General features: G+C 38.3%; 1 protein-coding gene across 3 annotated transcripts; it reads left to right on the top strand.

Moving 5' to 3' along the window:
• Window positions 1–316: 316 nt before the first annotated feature.
• Window positions 317–17,974, top strand: NUS1 (NUS1 dehydrodolichyl diphosphate synthase subunit). 3 transcript variants are annotated; one of them, XM_063310724.1, is made up of 6 exons: window positions 645–912; window positions 1,518–1,594; window positions 11,235–11,357; window positions 11,807–11,959; window positions 14,017–14,116; window positions 15,595–17,974. In XM_063310724.1, the coding sequence occupies exons 1-6, from the start codon at window positions 761–763 to the stop codon at window positions 15,683–15,685; spliced, it is 696 nt and encodes a 231-aa protein (XP_063166794.1). In that variant the 5' UTR covers window positions 645–760; the 3' UTR covers window positions 15,686–17,974. The 3 variants fall into 3 exon arrangements, with proteins under 3 accessions (XP_063166801.1, XP_063166786.1, XP_063166794.1); XM_063310716.1 differs by lacking the exon at window positions 1,518–1,594 and having other exon boundaries at window positions 321–912; XM_063310731.1 differs by lacking the exons at window positions 1,518–1,594; window positions 14,017–14,116 and having other exon boundaries at window positions 317–912.
• Window positions 17,975–26,578: the final 8,604 nt, after the last annotated feature.

Below are 26,578 nucleotides of genomic sequence, written 5' to 3'. Positions count from 1 at the left end.
AATACACCATTAAAGCAAGTTCTTGTCCAATTGATTTTCCCAAGTTTGCAATCCAGTTTGAGCAAAGAAGCTAATAAAGCAACCAGCCACATATTTTGGTTTGTTGTTTAATTGGTGGGCACGTGGTGACCAAGCCAGAGGAACTTTAACACACTTCTGCCACTAGATGTCGCCGTAAAACATTAAATCCGCATGTGGCCGCTGAAAGCATCCCAGGGCTTCCCTCCTCGGAGAGCGTCAATTTCCTTTGGGGAGGGCCACGTCGTTTGGTCTATCAACCCGGAAATGACACCACTCTGTCGCTTCGACCAATGAGCAGCGGCTGCGTAGGGTAGAGGGTAAAGGTCAGGACAGGTATAGAGATGGTGGCTCGACCGAAAGTTGCCGGGTAGATAAAACCGTGTCCGTGAGACAAAGGGAGGCGAGATGGTGCGTTCCTCGCGCTGCGGCTGATCCGCCCTCAACTGCCGATCCCCTCTCTGCTCCTCTCGCGTCTCCCTCCGTCCAGTCCAATGAGCGTCGCGTACGAGCTGCTGTGGCGTTTGCTGCACGTCCTCCTCAGCGCCCAGCGCGCGCTGGTCGCCTGGGGCCGCAGCTGGTTCGGAGGTCGCGGCTCGTGGCTCAGCCGTTGGCGGCGGCGCGCGGCTTCGGCTGCCACCGCCGCCTCGCGGGCTCTGTTAGCTCCGGCGGCAGCCGCGAGCCCTTTCGCCTTTCACAAGCCGGCGGCGGCGGGGCGGAAGGTGGTGGGTAGCGGGGGCCGATGGCGGAGGGATGTAAAATCTCTGCAGAAGCTGCCGGGCCACGTGGGACTGGTGGTGACCGAGGAGGAGCAGAGCTACGCCGACGTGGCCAGCTTAGTGGTGTGGTGCATGGCGGTGGGCATCTCCTATGTCAGCGTCTACGACCACGAAGGTGAGTCGCCTGTCGCAGCCAAGTTGCTCTCGCCCCTTTCCCGATGCAACTCGTTTTACATCTGTAAGTAGCGAGGGCGACCTTGAAAATCCGAAAAAAGTTGTTCTGCCTAATCCGTCGATCTTAGTTATTAAATGCCATCTAAGGCGACAAAAGCCTTGTTAAGAACAGGGAGCAGCTTTCCTACAGTGTATGTTTTCCTTGTTACGTAGCATGAGCTCAGTACCAGCGGGTTTGGCTGGTACTGAAAATATAAACAGTTGTAGGTTAAAAAGTGAAGGTCAGAGATATACCAATAAAAGGAGCTATTTTCAGGAACGTTCATTGTTTTGTTTTGTTTTGTATTATTATTTCGATTTTGGGGCCACCTGACTCCAGACTGACTCTGGGCAGTTTTTAAAAATCTTTTACTAGTGACTACTGAATACAAATAGTATAATCCCTTTACTATATTTTTACTTTAGTCTACTACCATTTTGACCAAACTGTTTGAAGGGAGAATTTGTGCAAATATTAGTGAATAGTGGTATATATCCTGTCTTTAAATTTCAGTAAATATTCATTAAAATACAGTTTAGCAGAAATATTGCTCTATACATTCCCAGCACCACTCCCTCTCTTGCCACCATGCTAGGAGCTGTAGTTCAGGAATATTGGGATGGCCACAGATTCTCCATCTCTGGTAGGTTTACATGTTTTTTTTTCTTTTGCTCATTGCCTGGTAATATATACTTAACTGATTAATCTAGATACAGTATTGACGCAAAGGATCCAGATTGAACTATTTATTTCAGCAGCAGAGTATCATTAGGATCTGAGTGTTGTGCTCTATCCCAGGGTTTTTCAAACTGTTTTGTGGAACCCTGGGAATCTGCAAAGCACTATCAGAATGGTATTTACAGTCCACCTTCCATTAAACTTTCAGAACAGAGAGATATAGATGCTACATTATGTCATGCTCCCCTGTACTGGGCATTCACACATGCAAGAACTTGATGAGGTTCCATGAGAGACTAAGGGCAAAAAAAAAAGTTCACTTGAGCCTAGCAGTCTTCTGTCACTAGAGCTTTGCCTCTTAAGCAGGAGTTCTGGTTCCACGGCCTGAAAATGTTTGAAAAACTGCTTTGTGCTATAATATAGTAAAGGACATGCTAAGTGAATTCATGTGGAGTATGTTCATTGATATGCAGGATTCTCAAACTATTTTTTATTTTATTTTATTTTATTTTCTATCCGGCCTTTATTATTTTTATAAATAACTCAAGGCGGTGAACATACCTAATACTCCTTCCTCCTCCTATTTTCCCCACAACAATAACCCTGTGAGGTGAGTTGGGCTGAGAGAGAGTGACTGGCCCAAGGTCACCCATAATGTTCTGATTTTTGCAGTTTGAGGAATATTTGCTTACCCTTCCCCTTTATCATCCAATAAGTGTCAAAACAGCAACCTATTTAATTCAGACATAATGCCAAAAACTGGAATAAAATATTAAGTATATTTTAAAGTTTTTAGCCAATGCTTACTGGAAATAAGGCTGCAGTGGGTGGGTACCCAGTCCTGCTGTCGTACCTTAAGTGTTTTGCTTTTTTTCAAGGACAATTGGACTGTTTCAGCCATTGCAACAGCTCCTCTGATTCCCATTGTACAATACTGTGGATCATTTCCAGCTCACAGATGTTATTAAGCAATAGTAATAAGACTTACTGTGTGTGTTTGATACATTGGCTTCAGAGAAAGGGGAAGCATTGCTTCAGCTAGCCAAAGTAATTTCAGCCAAAGTGATTTGTCTGAAGTTCTGTTATTTAAAATATTACATTTGTTCTTTTTTATTTATGAAAACTGGTAAGAAAATGTCATGTATTTTGTTTTACATTTTAAGAAATCAGTTTCATTTGCCAAAAGCAGCAGTACGTGATGCAGGCCTGCATGAACTTAAGTTCACTTTATTTGTTATTAAGATTCATGTGACTGTGTGGCTCAGGCCAACATGCTGATATGTCATATAGTGAACTGAAACAACATCTTATTTTTCATATTTGAATGCATTACATGTAGACCTCATTTAGAGACCACAATTGGGACTGGCAACTTGGTCATTAAGTGAAGTGGTCACTAAGTGAAACCATGACTGTACTTAGAATTTACTTCAGCTTTCCTTTGCTTTACAGACCTGCAAAGGTCATAAATGTGAGGATTGGTCATAAAGTTACTTTTTCATCGCTGTCATAACTATAAACATTTGCTAAACGAGGACTACCTGTAAAGATTGGGATCACATTTTATCAACAATTTAATAGGATCAGCCTACAGGATGAAGTTGACACCAGAAGAAGAAACTAAAATCCTGTTTAGTTTAAATAATATACAGTAAAGAATACTAGTAGAGAAACTCTGAGTTGAAGATAGAAAACACAGTTTTATCCAATTCAAAACAAACTCTTAACTTTTAGGGGAAGAAGCCAATGTTTTAATATTCAGAATTCCTATGTGTATAGCACCTTTAAGATATAAATGGGCAATTAGAATCAAGGTGGAAATGGAAAACTTCAGACAGCCAAAAATTATTAAAGTACAAGTGAGAAAATGAAGCCTTGAAGAATAGCTTGAGTGTAGTGAAAATTTAATTACATGATTATACCTCTTAAATGCGTAATATACTTTCTTTAATATGAGCCATCAATGTTAATTAAGTCCAAATAGGAAATGGTTTTGATTAATCTTCTAAAGAATTAGAAGATTGCTCAATTTGTCAAGAAATAATTACATGCAAATTAAAAATGGAACATATCACCCTTCTAAACAGATTACAATTGAGAAACACATTTGCATTTTCTGTTTTATAAAGATATAACAATTCTTAATTTTATTGAACTCACATTTAACTGCCAACCTGTACCTTAAAAGCTCTCTTTAGTATACAGTCTTTTATAATGTTAAATTAATCAGAAGTTACTTTGGCCTGAAACAAAATTCTGCCAGATTTTATTCAACCTTTTGATTAGTATACAGTCTTTCATGATGTTGAACTGAAAAGAGATTTTAAGGCACAGGTAACTACTCTTGGCCTACATGTAAGAAAATCTGTAAACTAATCATAGAATGACATCTAGGGAACATAGAAATGCTGCTTGAGAATTGTGCTTTGTGGCTACATTATTGATCTGCTTGTGGGCTCCTGTTATCCTTGTGGCAGAATTAAAAAACGGTTTAGGAGAATGCTAGGGAACCTGAATGGGAGTTTAAATGTGAAAAAAAAAAGATGTAATACATATTAAAATAAAAATACTCCCCTATCCACCCCAATTTTTAGTTCCATTTCTTATAGAGATGCAGACCATGAAGGTTGGAACAATATGGTTTTTCAGGAAGTTGCCTAGCTGTCCTTTAATGCTAAACAATACATTAGGTACATCCTCAGTTGCCTAAGTAATCCTTTACACAAATATTCTTTAAAATATTATATAATATATAACTAAAAGTAACTTAAAACTGCCTGGCAGATTTTGTCTGGGCTTAGAAGCTAAGATTGTATAAGCCTATTTAGTACACAGATGAGTGACAAAGAATGCAAAGCGTTAGACTAGGTAGTTGAGAGTCTAATATAAATTCAGTTTGTTTCATGTCAAAGCTACTCAAAGACTGAAGAATGTTGGTGATTCTTCCTACAATTGATGAATTTTTTTCCCCATTTCTCCCTTAAACTGTGCAAATGTTTGTAGACACAGGAAGGTCTATTGAAACTTTCTATACTAAAAATGTTGAAAGCAGACTCTCCTTTATTCCAAAACAAAGATGTAGTAGCAAAAAAAACACCAAACATTTTTGTATTAACACTGAATATGAATCTTACAGAGTAAGTTTTGAAATGAAAACAAAACTCTTATAAAAGGTGCTGTAAGAAATAAGGAGGAACAATTAATTTGAGTACTAAAGTCATAGGAATTTAAATTTTAGTGGATCAAGTAAATAATCAGAAAGTAATGTTTTTATTTTAAATGAAGCTATGCCAGCTTTTTAAAATAAAATTGACAAGTTGTTCACTTGGACCTAGCCGGCAAATGTTTAAAAACTGCGTAGTTTTTAGCTAGCTATAACAAGAATTCTGAAAAGTAACTATTCACCTCATAGTCTTGTCAGAACTGAAATTGTATATCTGCTTGTCCTCCTTTGTGTGTGTGTGTGCACGTGCCTTCAAGTCAGTTTTTGACTCCTGGACACTGCCTGGACAAGTCCCTGCAGTTTTCTTGGCAAGATTTTCAGAAGTGGTTTGCCACTACCTCCTTCCTAGGGCTAAGAGAGAACGACTGGTCACCCATCTGGTTTGTGCCTAAGGTGGGACTAGAACTCACTATCTCCCAGTTTCTAGCCTAGTGCCTTAACCCCTACACCAAACTGGCTTTCTTGTCCTACTTGGACACCTTTATACTGTAGTACAGTGACAGCAGTTGGCATTCAATGGAATGCTGCATCATTCCTATGCTATATAGATATAATTGTCATTATTTGCGGATACCACTTTAGTTTTGAGAAAAAAGAACTTGAAAGGTACATGCCCAGCTCAGCTAGAAGGCCTGTGTGATTCATAACATTTTATAGTGCAATGCCACTCTGCAGCTACTGTTACTGGTTCATACCAGTACCATTGGTATAACAGTGGTTCTTACCTGTATCCAAGAATGTGTGCTTGTTTTTTGTTTCTCTTTAAAACAAAAGCTTAGTTTATTGCTTGGGGGGCGGCTGTGGAAAGACAGATGACAGCTCAGGATAATCAAAATAACCTGTAACAAATTACGTTATGAAATTAACCTGAGAATTTGCTAGGTGGAAGAAGCTTAATATTACCTCTTATTTAGAAGTTCTGATTTGCCTGTCCCAGATAAGCCAGAAGCTGAAATTCAGAATAGAAGCTAGCTTATGATTTGTCTAAGTATAGGTTAGGTATCAGATTTGGAACTAATGCTAAGAGGGTTTTTTTCCCATGCTGTTGATTACTGATGCATTTTCCTTTGGTGTGAGAAGCATACATTAGAATGTTTGTTCCAGAACAGTGGCCTGGACTCTCCCAAATTCCAGCCTTTTTATGAATGATATTGTCTGTAACTAAGGCATTTTGAGCTTACGTGTACCAAATAGCAACTCTTTCATGCTGTGTGCCTCAGCATCTGGCTGACTTTGCCTGTGGAAGCTAAGCAGGTTTGAGCCTAGTTAGTACTCAGATGGGAGACAAGGAATGTGAGGGATATAGGCTAGACTGGATAGTTGAGAAAACATCTTGAAAGAAAGCAGTGGCAAGCTACTGACATATCCCAGAAACCATCAGAAGCTGAGCTCAACTCAAATGAGATTTTAACTTTACTATATTGTGCAACTGATGAGTTTCTGATATGGAATGAAGGAATTTGTTTATAGGTAGAAGGGAGTGATGTCCCAAATTTTGTAGTTTTTTGAAGTATATGTTTTTAAAATTCTCATAATTTGGAATTCAATTAAAATTCAAAGTAATGTGTACTTGTTCCTATTCTGGATGTGCCAAATTGTTGAATATAAAATTGTGTGAAGAAGCAGCTGCTTGCACAATAGATACATTTCAGGCCTGTCTGGTATTTAGACTCTCTTTCGACTGCAGAGCTAAATTTCATGGAAAACAATAGTTCCAAATCAGTTTCAGATGTTTTATACAACTAGATAACTATATGTACCTGAATTCAGTTTTTGAATAGTTTTCCTGACGTACATCCAAATGCTGTTTTTAGGGACAGCATTTGGGGAGTAGGGGAGTCTGTCTTACAAATGGTCAATCAGTTGTGCAATTTAGGATGGCTATTTAGAATATAGAATTTAGTCCCCATTGTGCCATATCACCTACTTTTGAAGTATAGTGTCAAAATAACTTTTAGTTTGTTGATACTCTTGTAGTTAAAAAACATTATATGTGTAGGCTTGTAGGTGCACTTAATTAAGCTTTCTCGATTATGACTACCTTTTATGTACAAGATTTTTTTACTGCTGCAGTCAGACTCTGAGTGGCTCATATAAATAAAATCATAAAATTATTAAATCTTGAACTAATCTTAAAAGAATAAAAAGATAATAAAGAAGCTTAGCCTATAATACATGGCAACAGCAACCTCCCTGTAAATTATAATCCAAAAAACTAGTAAAGGAGAATTGCTTTCACCTTTCTTCTGAATGATGACAGAAAGGGGGGCATCTTTACAATAGGGGCAAACTGTTCCAGATGGCTTGGGCAGCCACAGTGAAAGCAAGTTTCCTAGTCCCCACCCCCTTTAACTTTACAGGGATGCAGCATGCCATCAAAATTCAAGCACCTGGCATCTTAATATTGGTTATCATTTCATTCTAATTTTAGCACAATGCATTTTGTTTATTGGCTAACAGGATATTCAGCTTCCATTAATAATAACTTCATATCCCCTTTTCTAACAATGTGCATAACATCTTAGAATATAAGGTTTTGAAGGAACTTTGGAGATCATTTACTAAATATCCTGCCCCTGCATCCCTGATGGATGGCCATCCAGCTTAAGTTTAAATGCTTCTGGCAAAGGAGAGTCCACTACCTCATGAAGCAGTCTGTTCAATTGTTGAACAGCTCTTACCATTAGGAAATTCTTTCTCGTGTCTAGTAAAAAAAAAATATTTTTTTTGCCATTCAGTTGTGTCCGATCCTTGGCAACTGCCTGGACTAGTCCCTGCAGTTTTCTTGGCAAGATTTCATAAGTGGTTTGCCATTGCCTCCTTCCTAGGGCTGAGGGAGAGTGACTGGCCCAAGGTGACCCAGCCGGGTTTCATGCCTAAGGCGGGACTAGAACTCACAGCCTCCTGGTTTCTAGCCTGTTGTGTTAACCACTAGACCAAACTGGCTCTCAGTCAAAATCTAATTCCCTGTAATTTAAACACATTGGATCTTCATTGAAACAACAGTGAAGAAGTCTGCCCCATCTTCTATATAGGTAGTCATTGTTGAAGGACCACTCATTCAGCGACGGTTTGAAGTTACAATGGTGCTGAACGAGGGGGACTTATAAAGAGTCCTTGTAGGTATGGCCATCGCAGCATCCCTGCGGTCACGTGATTGCTATTCAGGCACTTGGCAAAGTCCATGGGGAAGCCAGCAGGAGGTCTCAAATAGTGATCACGTGACTGTGGGATGCTGCGACTGTGCAAGATTCACCTAATGTTGGTAACTGGGACTGCTGCAACTGCTGTTGTAAGTTGGCGCAGTCATATGATATCACACTTTACAACTGTGTTGCTTAGCAACAGAGTTGCTGGTTCGAATTACCATTGTTAAGCGAGGACTACCTGTATGATGGTATAGATATTTGAAGACAACTACAGGTGGTCCCCACTTACTGATTGCAGTTGGGACCGGCAACTCTGTTGCTAAGTCAGAAGCTGGCTGTGAAGGTCACAAATAGCAATTATGTGACCACAGGGACTCTGCGATGGCCACAACCAGGCAAGGTCCAGTTGTCTCGTTTTTCAGCACTATTATAAGTTCGAATGGTCGCTGAATGAGTGGTCAGTAAGTGAAGACTACCTGTATCATGTCTCCTCACAGTCTTCTCCAAGCTAAATTTGCCCAGTGCCTGCAATTATCCCTCATAGGCTTTTCCTCCCAGATCCCTTATACTGTATTCTGGGTTATTCTTCTCTGTTTATTCTTCCCTTTGTCAATGTCGTCCTAAAACATGAAGCTCCAACCTTAATGCAATATTCTAGGTATAGCCTGAGCATTACAGAATAGAGAGGGACAGTAACTTCTCTTGATCTTGATCTTTATTCTGTTATGAAGCCTAGGATTCCATATTTCCTTCTTAAGGTTTTGCTATTCCCCCCCTTTGGGTTGTGTGCAAATATGTTAATTATGTTTTCTAACCTCATTCAAGTCATTTATAAATATGTAGAACAGCACAATGCCATATGGTATACAACCTGGGACTTCTTTTCAGCATGATGCTAAGCCTCTGATACACACTTTGGGTTATGATTGTTCAAGCAACTCTGTATCTATCAAATAGTAACGTAGTACAGCCTACTTCCTGTCATTTTCTTTATAGAGTTTCATTGCGTGCTTCACTGAATGCTTTGCTGAGGTCAAGATATGCTGTGTTGATTGCATTCCTCTGGTCAACTGAAGTAGTTACTCTTAATCAGAAAAGAATCATTTTGGATTGGCATGATTAATTCTTGATAAATCCATGCAGGCTCTTGACAAATATTGCATTCTTTTTTAAATACTCAAAACATCTTTTTTCAGAATTTTGCTGTGTATCAGTGTCAAGCTGATTGGTCTGTAATTACCCAGGTCCTCTTTTTTCCCTTTTTGAAGATAGGAACAATATTTGCTCTTCTCTAATACTCTGCCAATCCTGTCCTCTGTGATTTCTCAACGGTTACATAGAGGGACTCTGAGTTGAATCCACAACCCCATTCAAGGCTCTTGAATAAAATTGGTCTGTTTCCAAGCCTTAAGCTCATTCAGGATAGCCAAGTGCTCCCTAGCTATCCCTTTATTTATATTGGGTTGCCATTCCCTCCTTTTGTTAATTGTTCTGCTAAGATCCATTTGAACAGAGTTCCTCTTTTGGGAAAAGACCAAAGCAAAATAGGTGCTAAAGTTCTGCCCTATCTCATCTGTTACTGTCCTATCATCTTCTCCTAGCAGCTGGCCTACCCTTTCCTTTTTCTTTTATTACCAGCTTAGTCAAAATGCTATTTTTGTTGTTTTTAACCTTCCTAAATTTTGTTGGTGCTCTAGCTTTTCTAACTTTCTTTCTGCAGGTATATAGCTATCTTCTATTTCCTATGCATGTGTCTTTTAATTCATAGCTCAATTGAAAGCTCCCTGTATATCCTAAATAGCTGCCCTCTCTCCTTTTCTCTCTCTCACCGGAATGGTTTATGATTACGCTTCCAGTATGCTATTTTTGAGATGTTCCCACCCCCAGTAATCCTTTGTTCTGAGAATTCTGACCATGGGATCATGCCTAGTGCTTCTTTAACTTACTGAAACTGGCTCTCCTAAATCCAGTAAACATATATGATTATGTTCCAATTTCTCTTTCTGTACTATCTTGAACCCCAAGATAACTTTCATTCAAAGTTCCCACTGCTTTTACTCTTCAACCAGTTATTTCCTATTGGTAAAAATAGATCTAGAATTAATCCCCTTGGTCTCTTCTAAACTGTTTGGAAATGACCAACTTGCAGTCTTAATCAAGTCGTTTTTCCAGCAGATGTCCAAGTAGTTGAAGTTTCTCATAGTTATTGTATATCTTCTCCTGAAATGTATGTATCTGATTTCAGAGAACACTACCAGATCTTCCACCTGGCTTGGCAGTCTATAGCACACTCCTACAACAATAACTTGGTCATTTCCTCTTCCTTGTATACCCAGATACTCCCAACTGGACCCTCATTTTCAAATTTCTGAATCTTACTCCGTTAGTCCTTCACATATAATGCCACTCCTTCTCCCCTTTGAATCAAGACTTTACAATTAAGTAGTTATATATTCTACAATATATTATACATAATAAAAGTGAAATTATGGTGCTAGAGATATACAGTTTACTGTAATATAAAATACTATGTCTGCATATTAAATAAAGTTGCAAATAGCAGAGAGAATTCCTACTTCAGAACTTTACCTTTTTCATGTTTTTATTTTGTTTTGGTTTAAGTTGCTATCCTGTTCTTTGTTCAAGACAGAATAATACTAGTATTAGACAGAGCTGTCTGATCACTCCTTAAAAAATACTTTTTTAAAAAAATTGTCATTCAAGATAAAAGAACCAAACTTACATACTCTTGTTGAAAACACATGGACACGACTTTGTTTTCTAAAATAGATAGAAGTAATTTATAGTCTGATTCAACAGTTGAAATAACTGCATCTACAATTAAGAAAGGTTAACTGTTATTTGACATGGTACCTGAAATAGAAGTCTGTAGTTACTGAACTCAGGTTAGTTATAAACAATTGTTTGCCTGGTATATATAGGAAGCATGAGTGGATTTAGCTTGATGCTTGAACTGAGAGCCTGAAAGCCAGATTTTCAAACTGGAAAAAAATGTATTCAAATTTCCTTAAGATATCTGATAGAATTGACATGTGTAATGTTCTGAACCTGCCACTCAATGTTCCAGCATCTACCAAACCAGCATTTTAAGGGAAGAAAAACATATTGGTTGCCCTAAAAACATTTTGTTAGAGACTTACAAAATATGCATATACCTTCTGCAACAAGATAGTAATCTTACCAGTACCTGTTCTTTCTCCTCTTTTTCCAAGGTATTTTCAAAAGAAATAATTCAAGGCTGATGGATGAAATTTTAAAACAGCAGCAGGAGTTGTTGAATCTTGACTATTCCAAATATACAGTGAAGTTTGCAAATCAGGAGAAAACAGATCAAGGTAAAATAGCTTTTTGAAAACTTTGTATTGTTACAGAGGACTTAAACAAATATATTGAGTACACAAAACTGATCCACAAATATTGGTTATTTAGTTTCTTCTGTGGGAAATCTCCATGAGCACAAGAGTTCTTACAAATCTGGATGTACACAGATGAGTAGAATGAGACATAATTAAGCATAATTAAGCATGAATTAAGAAAATTTTGATACTAAACTTCTATTGAAGTGTTATTATTTTAGCACAGAGTTCTGGATTTTCTACAAAGCATGCTTTCGTAGGATCATTGAAAACAATGCCACTACCAGGAACTTTGAGAAATTACAAAGTAATGGTGGAAATGTTTCTTTAAACTGGAGAATTGTAAGCTGACCTTAGAAAAAAAACTGATTTCAAGCAATGTTTTTTTTTCTTCCACTTCCATTGTTTTATTTTATTTTCAACTGCAGTTTTAAATTGCCAATCTGCACTGAATGTGCTGTCCTCAGAGGATGGAAAAACAGATATAGTAAGAGCAGCTCAGAAATTCTGCCACTTAGTAGCACAAAAGCAAAAGAAATGCACAGATCTGGATATGAATGTCTTGGAGAATTTATTAAGTAGTAAGTATTAAAGCAGAATTTATTTACTTTTCTTGAGTGGGAAATGGCTAATCTAACAGCAATAATTTTTTAAACATAATCAAACTAATGGTGTCAATATTTGGATTTCATACTCACTATTCAGTTTGCACATTCTACAGGGCTGCTTTGTGAAAGATCTCTTTTTGCAATATGTTTTTGTACGTTCTTGCTATGTAGGCACACCTTGCCAAATACGTGCAGTGGTACATGGGCTCATGGAAGAAAATCCATTTCATTTGGAAGAGTATTTATTTCATTATTGATTGATCAATCAAATTTATACACTGCCCATCTCACTATATTTATTTATTTTTATTTTATTTTATTTTTATCCCACCTTTATTATTTTTATAAATAACTCAAGGCAGCGAACGTACCTAATACTCCTTCCTCCTCCTATTTTCCCCACAACAGCAACCCTGTGAGGTGAGTTGGGCTGAGAGAGAGTGACTGGCCCAGAGTCACCCAGCCGGCTTTCAGGCCTCAGGCAGGACTAGAACTCACCGCCTTCTGGTTTCTAGCCCAGCACCTTAACCACTAAACGAAACTGGCTCTCATATAAGTGACTCTGAGTGGCTTACAAGTAAAAAGAAGACCATAAAAATCCTTACCAAAAAATATACAAAGATAGAAAGTGGAGAGAGTATCCTCAAGCCACCAACCACCCCCAGGGCTGCATACCACTATTGGATCCCCATGCTAGTTGGCAGAGCCAGGTTATAACACTCTTCCAGAAGGCTAGAAGAGTGGGGGCCAACCTCACCTCAGGGGGCAAGTTATTTCACAGGGTGGGGGCAATGGCAGAAAGGGTTCTCCTCCTAGACTCCACCAGTTGAAATTCTTACGGAGTCTGTAACATGCCTTTCCTGCATGGGACAGGTCAATGTAATTGGGATGAGACAGTTCCTCAGGTAACCTGGGCCCATGCCATGAAGGGCTTTAAAGGTCATAACCAATACCTTCCATTGGACCTGAAGCAAACTGGCACCCAATGCAGCTCACACAGCAGAGGTGTTACATGCACAGCCCTGGAGGTGCCTATAATTACCTGTGCTGCAGCATTCTGCACCAGCTGTAGTCTCCTGGGTAGCCCAATGTAGAGCACATTGCAGTAGTTCATGCAGGAGATGACCAGGGCATGAGAGATGGAGAGAAGGGCTTCCTGATCTAGGAGAGGGTGCACCTGGTACACAACATGAAGTTGAGCAAAGGCTCTCCTAACCACGACTGCCACCTGCTCCTCGAGCAGGAGTTGTGAGTCCAGGAGGACTCCCAGATTATGCACTGGGTCCGTCTGGGGCAGTGCAATCCCATCTAGGACCAAAGATGGTAAACCCATACAGAAGAGCTCCAGACCCACAGCCACTCTGTCTTACCAGGGTTCAGCTGAAGTCTGTTCTTCCCCATCCAGACTCCCCAGCCTCCAAGCACCATGAAAAAGCATCCACATAAAATTTTCCACGTTTGTCTTCAGGTTTATATACAGGGGGTACTAAAAGTCAGACCCCATAGACAGTTTATTTTATAAATTACATTAAATGTTCAATTGGTTGCCGTTTTCTTTTAAATACTCCCTTACTCATTTGGTGCATGATCTTTGAACATTTCTAAGTACAGTAACATTTTCTCTTTAAAAAAAAACATATTATGATTGGCCTATGTGACCAGACTTTTAGGAACACCCTGTATAATGCTGCTGATTAAATCTGTGAGTCTCTGGGCATTTTATCTTCCATTATTACTCAAAATTGTCCATTTAACTGCAGATACAGGTATTTAAAACAGACTTCTGAATACGGAATTTATTTGTTTGACTAAATTACTTACAAGCTAGTTGATGTTCTTTCAAAAATCCAAGTGGGATAATTGGCCCCCAGAATGTGTTTATCCATGAATTTATTATTTGGCTACTTTTATTCTGCTGACCAGTATATTTCAGCTGTACATATGAAGCAGAATGGTATGGTAAAGATGTGTTAAACCTCAAATAAACGGAGTAATCTTGATTCTGCAACATTATTGTGCCCTTTCTCTAGGTACTAATGGTTTTCCTGATCCTGACCTAATATTAAAGTTTGGTCCCGTGGACAGTGTCTTGGGATTTCTTCCCTGGCAAATCAGGTTGACAGAGATTGTGTAAGAACATATAATTCTTAAGTATTTTGAATTGCCAGTAGATTTGATCTTTATGTTCAGTCTGATAGAAATGTGTGGATATTGGTAGTGAATTAAACAAAGAACACAGTTCTCATTCCAATTATGTTGAAGGCTAAATAAGAAATGCCTCATGATGTGCATTAAAATATATTGACAATTTTTCTGCTTCTTCCCTTTTGTAAAGCAAGGGTGATCAAACTGCAGCTTTAATGCTTCTTGTTGTCATTCTCTCCAAACTGCAATAGCTCACTAATTTTCTTCACTAGACTAACAGAAATAGATGTGTTAAGCTCCCAGTAGGCTTAATGTACCTCTTGTAGTTTTTAACACTCCCCTCATAGGGGGAAAAAGGATTCAACCACCTTTATAATATATCAGTCCCCCCGCCCCCCAAATGACACTCTTTAGTCACTGAAAGCATTAGGAAAAAATGCTACTCCCAGCCTCAAAGATTGCCAACTGCTGAAAAAAAGATATAAATGCATGGACAGTTCATAAAGGTAAAAATTAATAATTTTGTTTGCTAATACATACTTGAATACTTAATTTGTACTATTCTTGTTCCAGTGTTTGATCATAAAAGATAATAAAAATTCTTGATAGGCAGTATAACATAAATACTATCATCTTGCTAACGTTCTACTAGTCCTGTGGAATGACTTGCTCTCTGTGACATGCCTGTCACCAACACAGAGACAATTTAGGAATCTTTAAGAATCCATCTTTTTATGTTTGCCTTCTCTAGCCATTAACTCCTTCTAGATTTAAAGGGAAAATTATTTGGAGACTGCTCAGATGTGCACTCACTTAAATCCAATGCATCTTTGCTTGACATCTTGCAGCAGCAGCTGCACAAGCCCAGAAAAGGCGTAGTTTCTTTAAGACATTGCTGCATGAGCGTCTGTAAATACCCCAAATCACTTTACCCCTTTGAATCTGGATTAGGGTACCCTCTAATTAAAAAAAACATTGAATAAATAAAGTCCTTTCAGATTGGCATCCCTAACTTTTAAATATTTAGTATCCCATCCCTGCAGTATTTTTTTTTCCTATTAGTGAATATCTTTCCATTATTTGAGGGAAGTAAAAAACTTCATGTTGAATCTGAATTCTTATTTTATATTCCACGGAGAAGACTATTCCCACTGTAAGGGAGCACCTCTAACTATATAGAGCGTACTTTTGCAGATAGGTACTACAAATCGGGGAAATCTTGTGGAGTCTTATGCATTAAAAAACAGATTCCTCTACAGCCAAGCAATATGCATCTGCTAGCATGTGGGCAGAAAATTTAGAGTACTCTAAGTTCATATTTTACTATAAAGCATGTACTGTAATATGTTATATATCGATCTGATTAATAGTTGAAAACATATTTTTAGGAAAGTGGTATCAAACTTACGCATTGTATCCATTCCCAATGATAATTAGTTTTCTTTCCCATTATGTTTTCTCAGTTCTCTGCCTTCACATGTAAATGTCAGCTATGATGAATTCTTCTCTGCCCTTTGTTGCTATGCATCCTGTGATCAGCGTGTTGGAAAATGACTTATTGCAGAATTCTATCAGGATTTCTTTGGAAAGGACCCAAGGTCTCTGTTTACAAATACCTGTGATGCATACAAGTCCAGTACATAGTCTCTTAATTTATCAAATTCAATAAAGTGTCTTATCCTTTTTAGAATTTGTATGTGTGTGTACTCATAATCTATGGAGGTATGGGAAAGCAATGGTTTACTGCTCTCTAATAACGATATATCATAAAAGTTGTAAAAAAAAAAAGTTGTTTAAAGGTGTCAGGCTTATTTTTTTTCCCAATGATCAAATTCTTATTACTAAGAATATTTACATGTAATTATGAAGAAAAAAAACAGTCAAAGTAGCACTGCAGTCAATGGAGGTAGCACATACTCAGTTGAAGTCCCCTCATAAACTTCTGAAATCATACCTTATGCCTTCTTCTTTGTCAGACTTCTGCATCTGACTTCCTAAGCCCTAGATTCTAGGAACACACTGAATTGATTATCTGCAAACACTTATAAAAATGTGTGACAGGGTGAGGTCAGACAGAGGGAATAACTGGTATTAAAGCTGAAGATTAAATAGAACGGGAACAAAAAAAAAGTGGTTTCTGGAATGTGGGAATGTTTTTAAATCATAGGTCAATAAACATTATGAATGAGCAATTGAACCATGGGTCCCATAACTATGGACCATTATTTTTGTCTTGGGGAACTGGGGTTTAGCATGGTGGATTGTGCAGAAGAATGGATGTGGGAATGGAGCATCCTCATGTAATGGAGTTCCATAAACTGAACTTTTCCAAATATAACATGAACAATTGTACCAATTGCTTGTATTTGTATTTTTTAAAAAAAGTATTGATTCCATTTTCAACATTAGGAGTATCTACCACGTTATCTTCATTTCAAATATAAGTTAACTAATTTGGATGAGGATGTGTGAGGTAGGAATACACTCAGTTTATGTTTGCTTACATATAGAGTAGCAACAGTGAAAGTGTTAATTCAGTATTCACTGATACTGTATCTTTTCCAATTTTGAAATCATCAATACACTATTACATGATTATCTGCAAAAATTATTATGGCAGTTATTGTGTGACGGTGTATAAATACAACAGTACAACAAATGTATGAAACTAAAATTCATTGATTGATTTGTCAGGTAACTTCCTGCAGCAACTTTGCAGTGCTGCTTAAGATATATGATGTGATATTTTTCTCCAAACCTCTACCTTAATATTATATCCCTAAGTCTTCATTGCAAGTTTTTAAATAGACTGTGCAGTAAATAATGAACCGTTTTTGTTTTCAACTGCATATTTTTTAAGAGTAGCAAAACCACTTTTATTATAATGTTTTGGTTTAAAAGGGATCAGAAACTTAAGTCTATTTGTGAATGGCTTTTTTTGTAAATGTCTCAAACTAGTGGAGTAAAATATTGCAGATGATAATAGTATTTTTCTCCTTTTTAAATATCAAAGTTGTCCTTGATATATCTAACAAAAATATAGATTAACTGACTTCATGGATTTTTTGAGAAAGAAGAATGCTTACTACTGTGAGTTTATGATGTAAAAGGGCATCAAGCCAGTATACTTATTGACTGGAGTGTCAGAATCTAACTTCTACTTGAGTTGAAGGTCTCCAGTTTCTACTGTGGTGATCATAAACATGTGCAATATGTTTCAGGAATGCTCATGCATTCATTTCCATGAAGTCTTTCAGGAAATTGCATCTTAGTGAAGACAGGTTTTGGAATATATTCTGCAGGAAATATGAGGTATGGCATTGTGTATGTAAATTAATTGAAGGACCTAGAGAGAACTGACATCTAAACTTCAGAGCTGTGAGCTTAACAAAATAACTCTAGTACAAGTTATGAGAACTATAATAGCAAAGTTATGATTCTGTTCCACTTTTCTACTTGCTAGTTCTTTTCCATGCTTATGAATCTTCAGATTGCCAAAGAATAGTTTGAAAACCACCTGCATTTTGTCTGCCCTTAGAACATTCCTTGACAACAGACTACTATATGTACCAGGCTCAGTACAAAAATATGAAGTTAGATGTGCCAAAAACACTGTGCATATCCACAATTTACTCTTTGAATGTATGTCATTGCAGTAAACTCTCCCATCTCAAGTTTTGCAAGAAGATACAGTCAACAGCAGTGACATTCTATATATGTTTGGAAACTTGTAAATAATATGTAAAGCAACTTTTTACTATGAACAAATTGACTTACTGAATTTCATTACTGAGGGTAAAATAAGAACCTGTAAAACAAATAAATATATCTTTCTACAGGCAATGCTGTTGTATGAATATATGCATCTGTTCTACATATAAAAATCTCCCCATTGCTTATGCTTACTTAAGATTATAACATGGAAAGTGTTCTAGAAAACAATTCTTGAAGGCTGTTTTGAAGTCACCACCCATTTAAAAAAAGCAGTATTTCTGGATATTTATATTTTATATCAGAACTAAATTCATCTTTGGGTGGGTTGGAGAGACTGATTTGTAAGCCCTGCTTGAAAGTAGTCAAACAAGTGATGGAGAAGGAGCAAAATATACAGTTAATCAGGTTGCCATTGCCAGTTTTAATTTTAGTTAGAAAGCCTAGGATTTTTAGTCAGCTCTTAAGCCTGCACAGTACAGAAGAGTGAGGCAACTGATTCTCCTGATGTTGAATGACAGCTCCTCTTATTCCTAGCATGACCTGTGGTCAGAATGATAGTAATTTTTGCTGTAATTTTTTATGCCAAGGTTAAATTTTACAGATCTTTTAGTCTGCACTTTTAGTCTGCACTACAGGACACTTCTGGAAAAAATGTCTGTAGTTTTGGAATGCATGAGACACATATTCTCTCTTTCCCAATCAGTTAAAGAGGAAGTGGAAATATTTAACCAGTGTCTGGAAGTTATGATGAGCTACCTAGCAAACATACTTAAACAGACAAATCTGAGAAGTAGTACTTAACTGGCAAACCAATCTAAGAAAAGGTGTTTCTACAATACTAAATGGAACACAAATGTCTAAAACATCTAAGCTGAAGTCTGGTTTTATTCAATTAGGATCACTGTTATTTCTTCATAGGATCACTGTTTGCAAAATAGCTGATAGTTATGGCAAACCATCATATGAAAGGCATTTTAAAACTTCAACTTGATATACAACAGTAATGACAAAATGTGCTGTTCCCATGCTTGCAATGCTCTGTTACTAGATTCCCTGAACTATATTTTAGTTTGAATTACCCTTTTTCTGGAGCTATGCTGGAAAGAATTAACTTTGGGTTGAAATCCAATTACAGTTACAGTTCCCATTGGCTAATCCTTAAATAAAAGTTGCCATGGGTCCTATTCTTCACAGCCATGTTTATGAAAACTATTTCCTAAAATACTGTTCCTTAAATGCCTGTGTAAATGTCTTAACTTTACCAATTTTATTGTAACGTGCCAATTATATAAAAGTATGTCTCCCTTCCCCAACCCCAGGGTTTGTCTTGAGTTCAGACCAAAACATACAAAATAGGACTTGATGAAAGTTGCTTTAATATTCTCGACAAATTAAATAATCTATAGCCAGGTTTGGGTAGCCTAAGCGAGATTTCAGATCTAAAATATAAATACAAATTTTAAGAATGTAAATATTGAAGCACCTAAATATATACCAATACTCAATATGCAGATTCCACCTCTTTCTGTAACCTGCCACTGAAAGGCACTCCTGTGTTGAATGAGTGCATCTAATAATTATGGCATAGAATTATAGCTCTTATGGTATAATCCCACTTTTTTTTCTACAAGACGGGAACAAAAATGCTCAATTCCATAGTTTCCTCCTATAACACAGAAGAGCTAATGGTACTTCATTTATATCTGCATATCCTGAGACCTCTAGGTGTTGCTGAACTACAACATCTGATATGCGTCACCACTGGTCATGCTACTGAGGTCTAAAGTCCAAAAAGATCTGATAGGCACAGGCTCCTCTCTTATATTATGACATAGGAATATACAGGTATGAAAGAGCTTCTGATGTTACTGGACAACCGATTCATCCATTCTGATGTTCTTAGGGATAGTTAATGTGTGGTAATTGTTTGGCTTTTTTTGTTAGGGTTTCTAAATATAAACTATCAGATTAAAGGAAAAAGAAAAAGAATTTGCCATGTATTGCTTAATTTCCAGTAAAACACGGGGCTTGAATTTTACCTAAGAAGTTGTGCTTTCTTCCCATATATCCCCTCATCTAATATATGATAAAAGATTTGGACTGAAAAATGGAAATGTATTTTTTTTTTTAAAAAAATCTCAGGAGAGCAAAAAGGAGATAGACTCATCCTCACACTCATCCTGGATGTTAGGTTATGTTCCTCTTATCTAAGGAGAATAAAGGCTGAGTTGGGTGATCTTCCCACCACCGATCTGAACCAATTGGTTTAAAGTACAAAAAAGCAGATTTGGGCTAGACATCAGGAGGAATATCCTGACTTTATAAGCTGTCAGCTAGTAGAACAGGCTACCACTTGATGTGGCATGTTCTCATTTGTTAGAGGTGTTCAAACAGGATGGGTGGTAATTTGTCAGAGATACTTGGTGGATCATCCACTGAGCAGGCAGATGCAGTAGATTACCTCTGTGGTCTCTTCTAATGGTATGATTCTGATTTTGGAAATTAATAGTGTGGTGAGTAGATTAGTAGACCAAGTGAATGCTGCAGATGTACTATACCCAGACTTCAGTAAAATGTGATACCTTCTTGATAAAATGGAACGAAGTTTCAACAGATCAGAACTGCTGTGTCCAATACCTCTGTTCATCTAAAGGGACTTAGACATATATTTTTTTTCCCTTCTAACTATCCCCCATGCAATAACTGACTATGAGACCCAGCTCCCTGTGCTTGATGACCAGTTTTACATGACAACAGCAATCAGTATAATTAATTACTTTCTGATAGTTAAGAGAGGCTAAGACTAAGAGAATGAAAAAACAGCTTTCCTGATGCTTTCTGTTACGTACATTCATAACTAAGAGAAAAGGTGAATAAAGACTTTCCAGTACACAGTTCCACCTACATGCACTTTTGGGTGGAGTTTTTACAGGGGTATCAACATTAATCCAGCATTCACTGTCCTTAAAAGGAGGCTGATGGAAAATACCCTCTTGTGACAAACTGTACATACAGGCCAAGTATAAAGCAATTGCAGGATTAGCTCTCCTCACAGATTTCTATTTCCCATGAGGTTTTTTAGGGCCACCCAAAGAGCCATAGGATGCCTCGCAATGAGCAAGGCTACCTCTTGCCTCTGTTCTTCCAGTTCTAGTACAGATTGCCTTTTCTGCCACTTCAGGTGTGTGTAACTTCTGAGAGCTGCAACTCAATTGCCCAGATTTCAGGGTGTGTTTAGGAGGCAATCCAGTGATACAGTTTTGTCACATAAGGGACACGGCTGAATGTTTGGGAATCATATTGAATGTGAGAAGTGAGAACCCTCAGATTGTACTGCCCAGTGCTGGACACTTAGCTGCTGAATTTCAGCAATGTTATCTGAGGAGTGCAGAAAAAGGATGGTGGGGGCTGCATGCAGCCCACTGGCCTTGCAAAAATATCGCACTTGCTTTCTCACCTTATAGAGTTGGGACATAAGACAATGCTCCTGGGTAAGGCCAAGGCTGTTCTTAATCCAGTTTTTCTTTCTCCCATTGGGCAATCTGCTGTCTCTGGCATGCTGCAAGCAGGAAACACAGACCTATTCCTCTCCCACATTTGCTCCCCTGCAATGGGTATTTGGAACCATGCTGCCCCAACTCTCACATCTATTGAAACAATAGATGGGCTCTTGAGAGACATGTCACCCACAAATTTATCCAATCCCCCTTTAAAGCCATCCAAGTTAGTAATGATGGTAGTGAATTCCATACATTCATTACTCATACTGTTCAAAGGACTTTTTTTCCTCTCTTGTCTAAATCTCCTTTAAATTAACTTTATTGGATGACTATGGTGTTGGTGCATTGACAGAGGAACAAAGCCTTCTCCCTGTTCGCTTTCTCATGCCATGCATTGATCATGTCCTCCTTGTTGGAATTATCAGGGGTCAACTCAGCATTGTCTCATAAGCTTAAGGGGGTCTCTCTAGCAAACACATCTCTATTGTGCTGGGGGGATGTCACGTGGGTCACCTGATTTCCACTTCCTCCTTCTTCTTGGGCTTGGGGATTAACAACCTCCATTACTGTTCTGGCAGACCTGCAGGCAGGAGGTACTGCAGAAATGCAGCTCTCGTCCTCTTTCATCTCGCTTGCGTGCACACTTCCTATTCCACACAGAAAGTGTCTACAAAGAACCAGTGATTATTAAGTGCTTTCTACTATGAACCTACCTGTATCCAGATCTACTGAATAAAAGTAAGCTATCTCTATAAACTTCATAAAGGTTATGGCAGATACTTCTTATTTCACTATTCATCAGGACAAATAGTTTGTGGGTTAGACCAGGTGTTCTTCATAGGAAAATCTGATGCAGAAAGAACATATATAAGTAGGCTAATTACATAGGAGAGGTGTACTAACTCATTATTTTCTCTTCAATTATCCAATTATCTGATGAATGCTCACGTTGCAAAGAAACAAGCGCATTACCTGTTGTTTATAGCAAGCCGATGGTATGATATGACTTGAAAAAAATAATTGCAATGGGGCTTAGTTTTGATATGGTTGGAGTTATTTAAAGTGAGATATCCACAGGTATGAAAATTTTCAATCTGATTTTTTCTGTGGGGGAATGGCGTTAGGGTGGCAAAGTTATTTTAGGGCCACTACACAGGGTTGCTATCTTTTTTCCTTGGTGCTACTTCTGTGCCTTTAAGAAAGGTTTACAGCAAGAATGATGTTGATAAGGATCTTGCTGCTGACTTCCATACCAGTCCTTCATGACAGAAATCTCCTTTCAGAACAACTCTTGTGGTAACTTTGGAATCCACTATGGGATATTCACGTGGATGTAAATGCTCTCTTACTGGGGCCTGGATGTAATCATTTTCAATAACTCAGTGAATCAAATAATAGCTAAAAAGGTAAGTCAATCCAATAATCAAGGTTTACTCTTCTATTTGCTGAAATGATTTGACTGCCTCTAGTGGCAAATACTTGAGGGCAGTGGTAGTTCTCTACTCTGGCCCTTCCACAACTTGTAGTCAATCAGGTTGCACAAGAGTTACATTTCTTATGGCAGGGTGGAAGGGCTCTCCAGATACTGATGAATTACAACTGGTCTAAATTACCTGGATGAATCATCTTAGATAATGTAGCCCAGTTATCTAAAGGATGGACTGCTGGCATGAGACAGATATCACTTCCAAGAGAGTGAGGAAATATGTTTGGCAAAAGAATGTTGAATTTCATCAGAAAAAGAAATAAAATGCACAGGTGTAGAATGCTGAATCTTGGAATTGTAGCTGAATGTAAGATGAGTATGAGTCAGTAGTGTGATATGCTTGCTAGAAAGGGACCAGATCTTACAAAAACTTTAAACAAACCACAATAGGTTCGGAGAAGAGATGGGTGTGACCAGAGCAGATGTCTTTATGCACATGTGACACTCATAAAAATTGGTGGAGCTTCAATTGCACCATTGTGGCTGCCATCTTGACTTTTTTTTTTTTTACCATACCCTCCTGATACCCCTGGACCAACAACTGGAAAGGCTGAGGAAATTAAGCTTTTTACCTCTGAGGTAAAATTCTTCAAGGGTATCACACAGAACCTGTTTTCTGTTCATCTCAGAGACATGGAATTGAAGTTACAGGGAGATACATTCCAGATGAATGGCAAAAAAACAAAACAAAACCTAATGCTAAGAGTGTTTTGACAGTTGGATTAACTATACGGGGGTGTGGGGAATTGTCAGGCAGAGGATGAAGAGACCTTTACTAAAGGTGCTCTAATTTGAATTCACAAATGTAGCGGTCTCATATCCTCTGACAACTTTATGATTCTATAAACTCCCAACAATCTGAGAGGATTGCTAATGGTTAGGAATGCTAACAGGAGTAGTTCAGGAACACATGGAAGCCACAGGTTGCCCCCAGCTATCTTAGAGAAATGCCCATCTCTAACCCCTCCTTCAATGCTTTATCTTTTGGGAACCTGTATCTTAAGACCAAAGGACCAGGAACTAGCCCAGTGTTTCTCAACCTTGGCAACTTCAAGCTGTGTGGACTTCAACTCCCAGAATTCCCCAGTCAGCATGGCTGGCTGAGGAATTCTGGGAGTTGAAGTCCACACAGCTTGAAGTTGCCAAGGTTGAGAAACACTGAACTAGACAATCCATGGCATTTGTGGATTATGCCTGTACTTTCTTCTAATCTGATACAAAATGTTTAAACCGATTCTGTGCAAGTTTAATGGTGTATCTTGATATTTCTGCATCTTTCTGATGTCTGCCTTTTTCATGCCACCTGTTGCTCTGTCTTTGATGATAAAAATATTTTCAAATCAGCCTGTGTATTATTCCCAGATTAGAAATGTAGGAAGAGAGGGCGGAAGATCTCAAGAGATTATTAGATGAAATGTTGAAAGCTTTTAAACCAACTTTTCCTGCTAAGTATCTCCTAAGGAATGCTGTCCTAAGAGTCACAACCCATAAATTACGCTTTCCAACAGAGGTGCCAAAACTTGCTTATACCTACCCTGTTTCAGGTATCGGTTAATCCGCTGTTTAAAAATGAGTATTTGGCAACAAGCTTTCTCCTGTATTAGAGTCAGAGAACAGATTTGTCTCAAATTGGTCAGCAGGTGGCGCACAAAGGTTTCAAAAACTTTTATCAGTAGCCCCTGAACGAGAATTGCTGGCTTTGTGGTTCTCACCCAGGAAACTGCACGTTGAGTGTATCTTTCCTTAAGGTAAATTTATCCGCTTTTATTTTATCTTCCTTCTTAATACACCTCCTTTACTGGTACAGATGAATGAGACGTACTCGGAAGGTGAAATAAATGGCATCCCTGAAGCTTCCTGTGGAAGACATTAATCTGCTGGATAGTTGTTGGCTTATATGTTACTGCTGAAAGCAAAGCAATTTTCTTGGAAGAAATAAAACAACTGCAGCAATGCAGAGAACTATCCACCCCCTCCCCCACCCCGTTTCAGTGATACATAATAAAGCTTAAGCAAAACTACCATGGATCTGGTCTTAAACTATTTCTTTAATGTCCCCAGCTAGAATTATTGATTTTAAAATTCCGTCTTAATGGAAAGTTACCATTTATCTGTGATAAAATATCTGGATAAAGGAAAGCTATTTCTTTTTTAAAAAAAAAACAAATTCTAAAAGCATACATTCACATTACATGCAACTGTAGAATTGTAGCTGCAATCATTCATTATCAATTCTAGCAGGGAGGCACCCAATAAACAGTCCAATACCTACTTGGAATACTATAATTGAGATACTTATTCCAGATATCTCAATAAATGGATCATCAAGCAGTGACTTAATAGCACTCTTAGATGCTTATTTGCATTTATTGTTTGGGATGTACACCTAGCAATTCTGTTTCCTGAAGTGGGCACAATCATATTTACATTAAGCTAATCCAATTTCTCTCATAGCTTAACTTGTGAGAAATCTGATTCTGGGGAGAAGATAGAATTGCCAATTTATAATTGCCAATTATAAATTTTGTTACAAAAAGCAGGGAATTTTAATGATTGCAAAACAAACAAGCAACCCCCCAAAACCTTCTGTTAGTTTAAGACCAGATTTTAATTCTACAAAGTCAGGTAACTAGAAGTGGTATGTTTTTCAAATGACCCTCCACGCACCTACACTGTTCCTTGGAAGAGTATATGCAGTTGGTTTTGCAGTCTTATTATATAGCAACATCAGTCTGCCTTCCACTGGGACAGCCTCTATACCAAAAGGTAATAGAAGCTGAACCCAGAAGAACAGGGGTGGGGAAGCGCATATGGTTCAGTCCCCACCTCCTCAAACAGGCCAAACGGCATCGAAGGTGAAGCTTTGGAAAAGAAAGTTCATCTCCTGATAACATCTCTGTTCTTTCTGCAGAAGGAAGCTACAGGGAAAGCCCAGCCCAATCAAAGCAGGGCAGGCCTTGCACGCTCCTGTGAAAATATCTGCAGGGATGGCTTTGAAGGATCTTCTAATGGTATGTGGGAATGACCTTGAGAGACAGGAGGAAGCGCCGCAGACTGGACAACCGGCATATAAAAGATATCTCAATCCACAGAAGGGGAGGGATGTGGGAAGCATTTCAGAAGGGACCCTCCCTAGTTTTCCAGAGAGTAAAGGGAGAGGAGGGGAGGAATACTTTCAGATTCTGTTAACGTAACCTTACAATAAAGATAGAGCTAATACTCCTGGTTGTGCTTCTTGTCTGGACTACCTCACAGGGCTGACAGATCTTGGATGCCCTGCATTTTCCTCTTTGGAACTTCCACTGGCTGCTTATATTTTCTGTTGAGTTGTACCATCCCCCTTCAAAAAGACAACAGCATGGCAGAGACAGAGCCATGCTTGGGGGTGCACCAGTGATGTCTTGAAAGGCAGCACTTAAAAATCAAAGAATCATAGAAACATGACATGTAAAGGCTGGAAGCCCAGCCATCTGCCTAGTGCAGGAATCCAGGACTACAGCCAAAGTCATGCCATGTGTCAGCCAAACTAAGAAACCAATGCCATATAGATCGGGGCTGCTTTTATAATAACAATCTTGCAAGTCAGAATGTACTCCCTCCCTCCCTTTATCCTTGAGTAAACTACAAAAGTGCTTTTCTGAGACATTTTCTTACATTATTTTCTTGGCCTGGGCTCAAGATCCACTTATCTGACTGATGGCTTGGTAGTGGCTCTTCCTCCTGTCCTTCAAGGCCATTCCCTCTTCT

This window comes from Candoia aspera, chromosome 1 (genome assembly GCF_035149785.1).
Source record: "Candoia aspera isolate rCanAsp1 chromosome 1, rCanAsp1.hap2, whole genome shotgun sequence".
Lineage (NCBI taxonomy): Eukaryota > Metazoa > Chordata > Lepidosauria > Squamata > Boidae > Candoia > Candoia aspera.
Note: the sequence above shows the minus strand (reverse complement) of the source record. Positions and strands in the feature narration are given on the sequence as shown.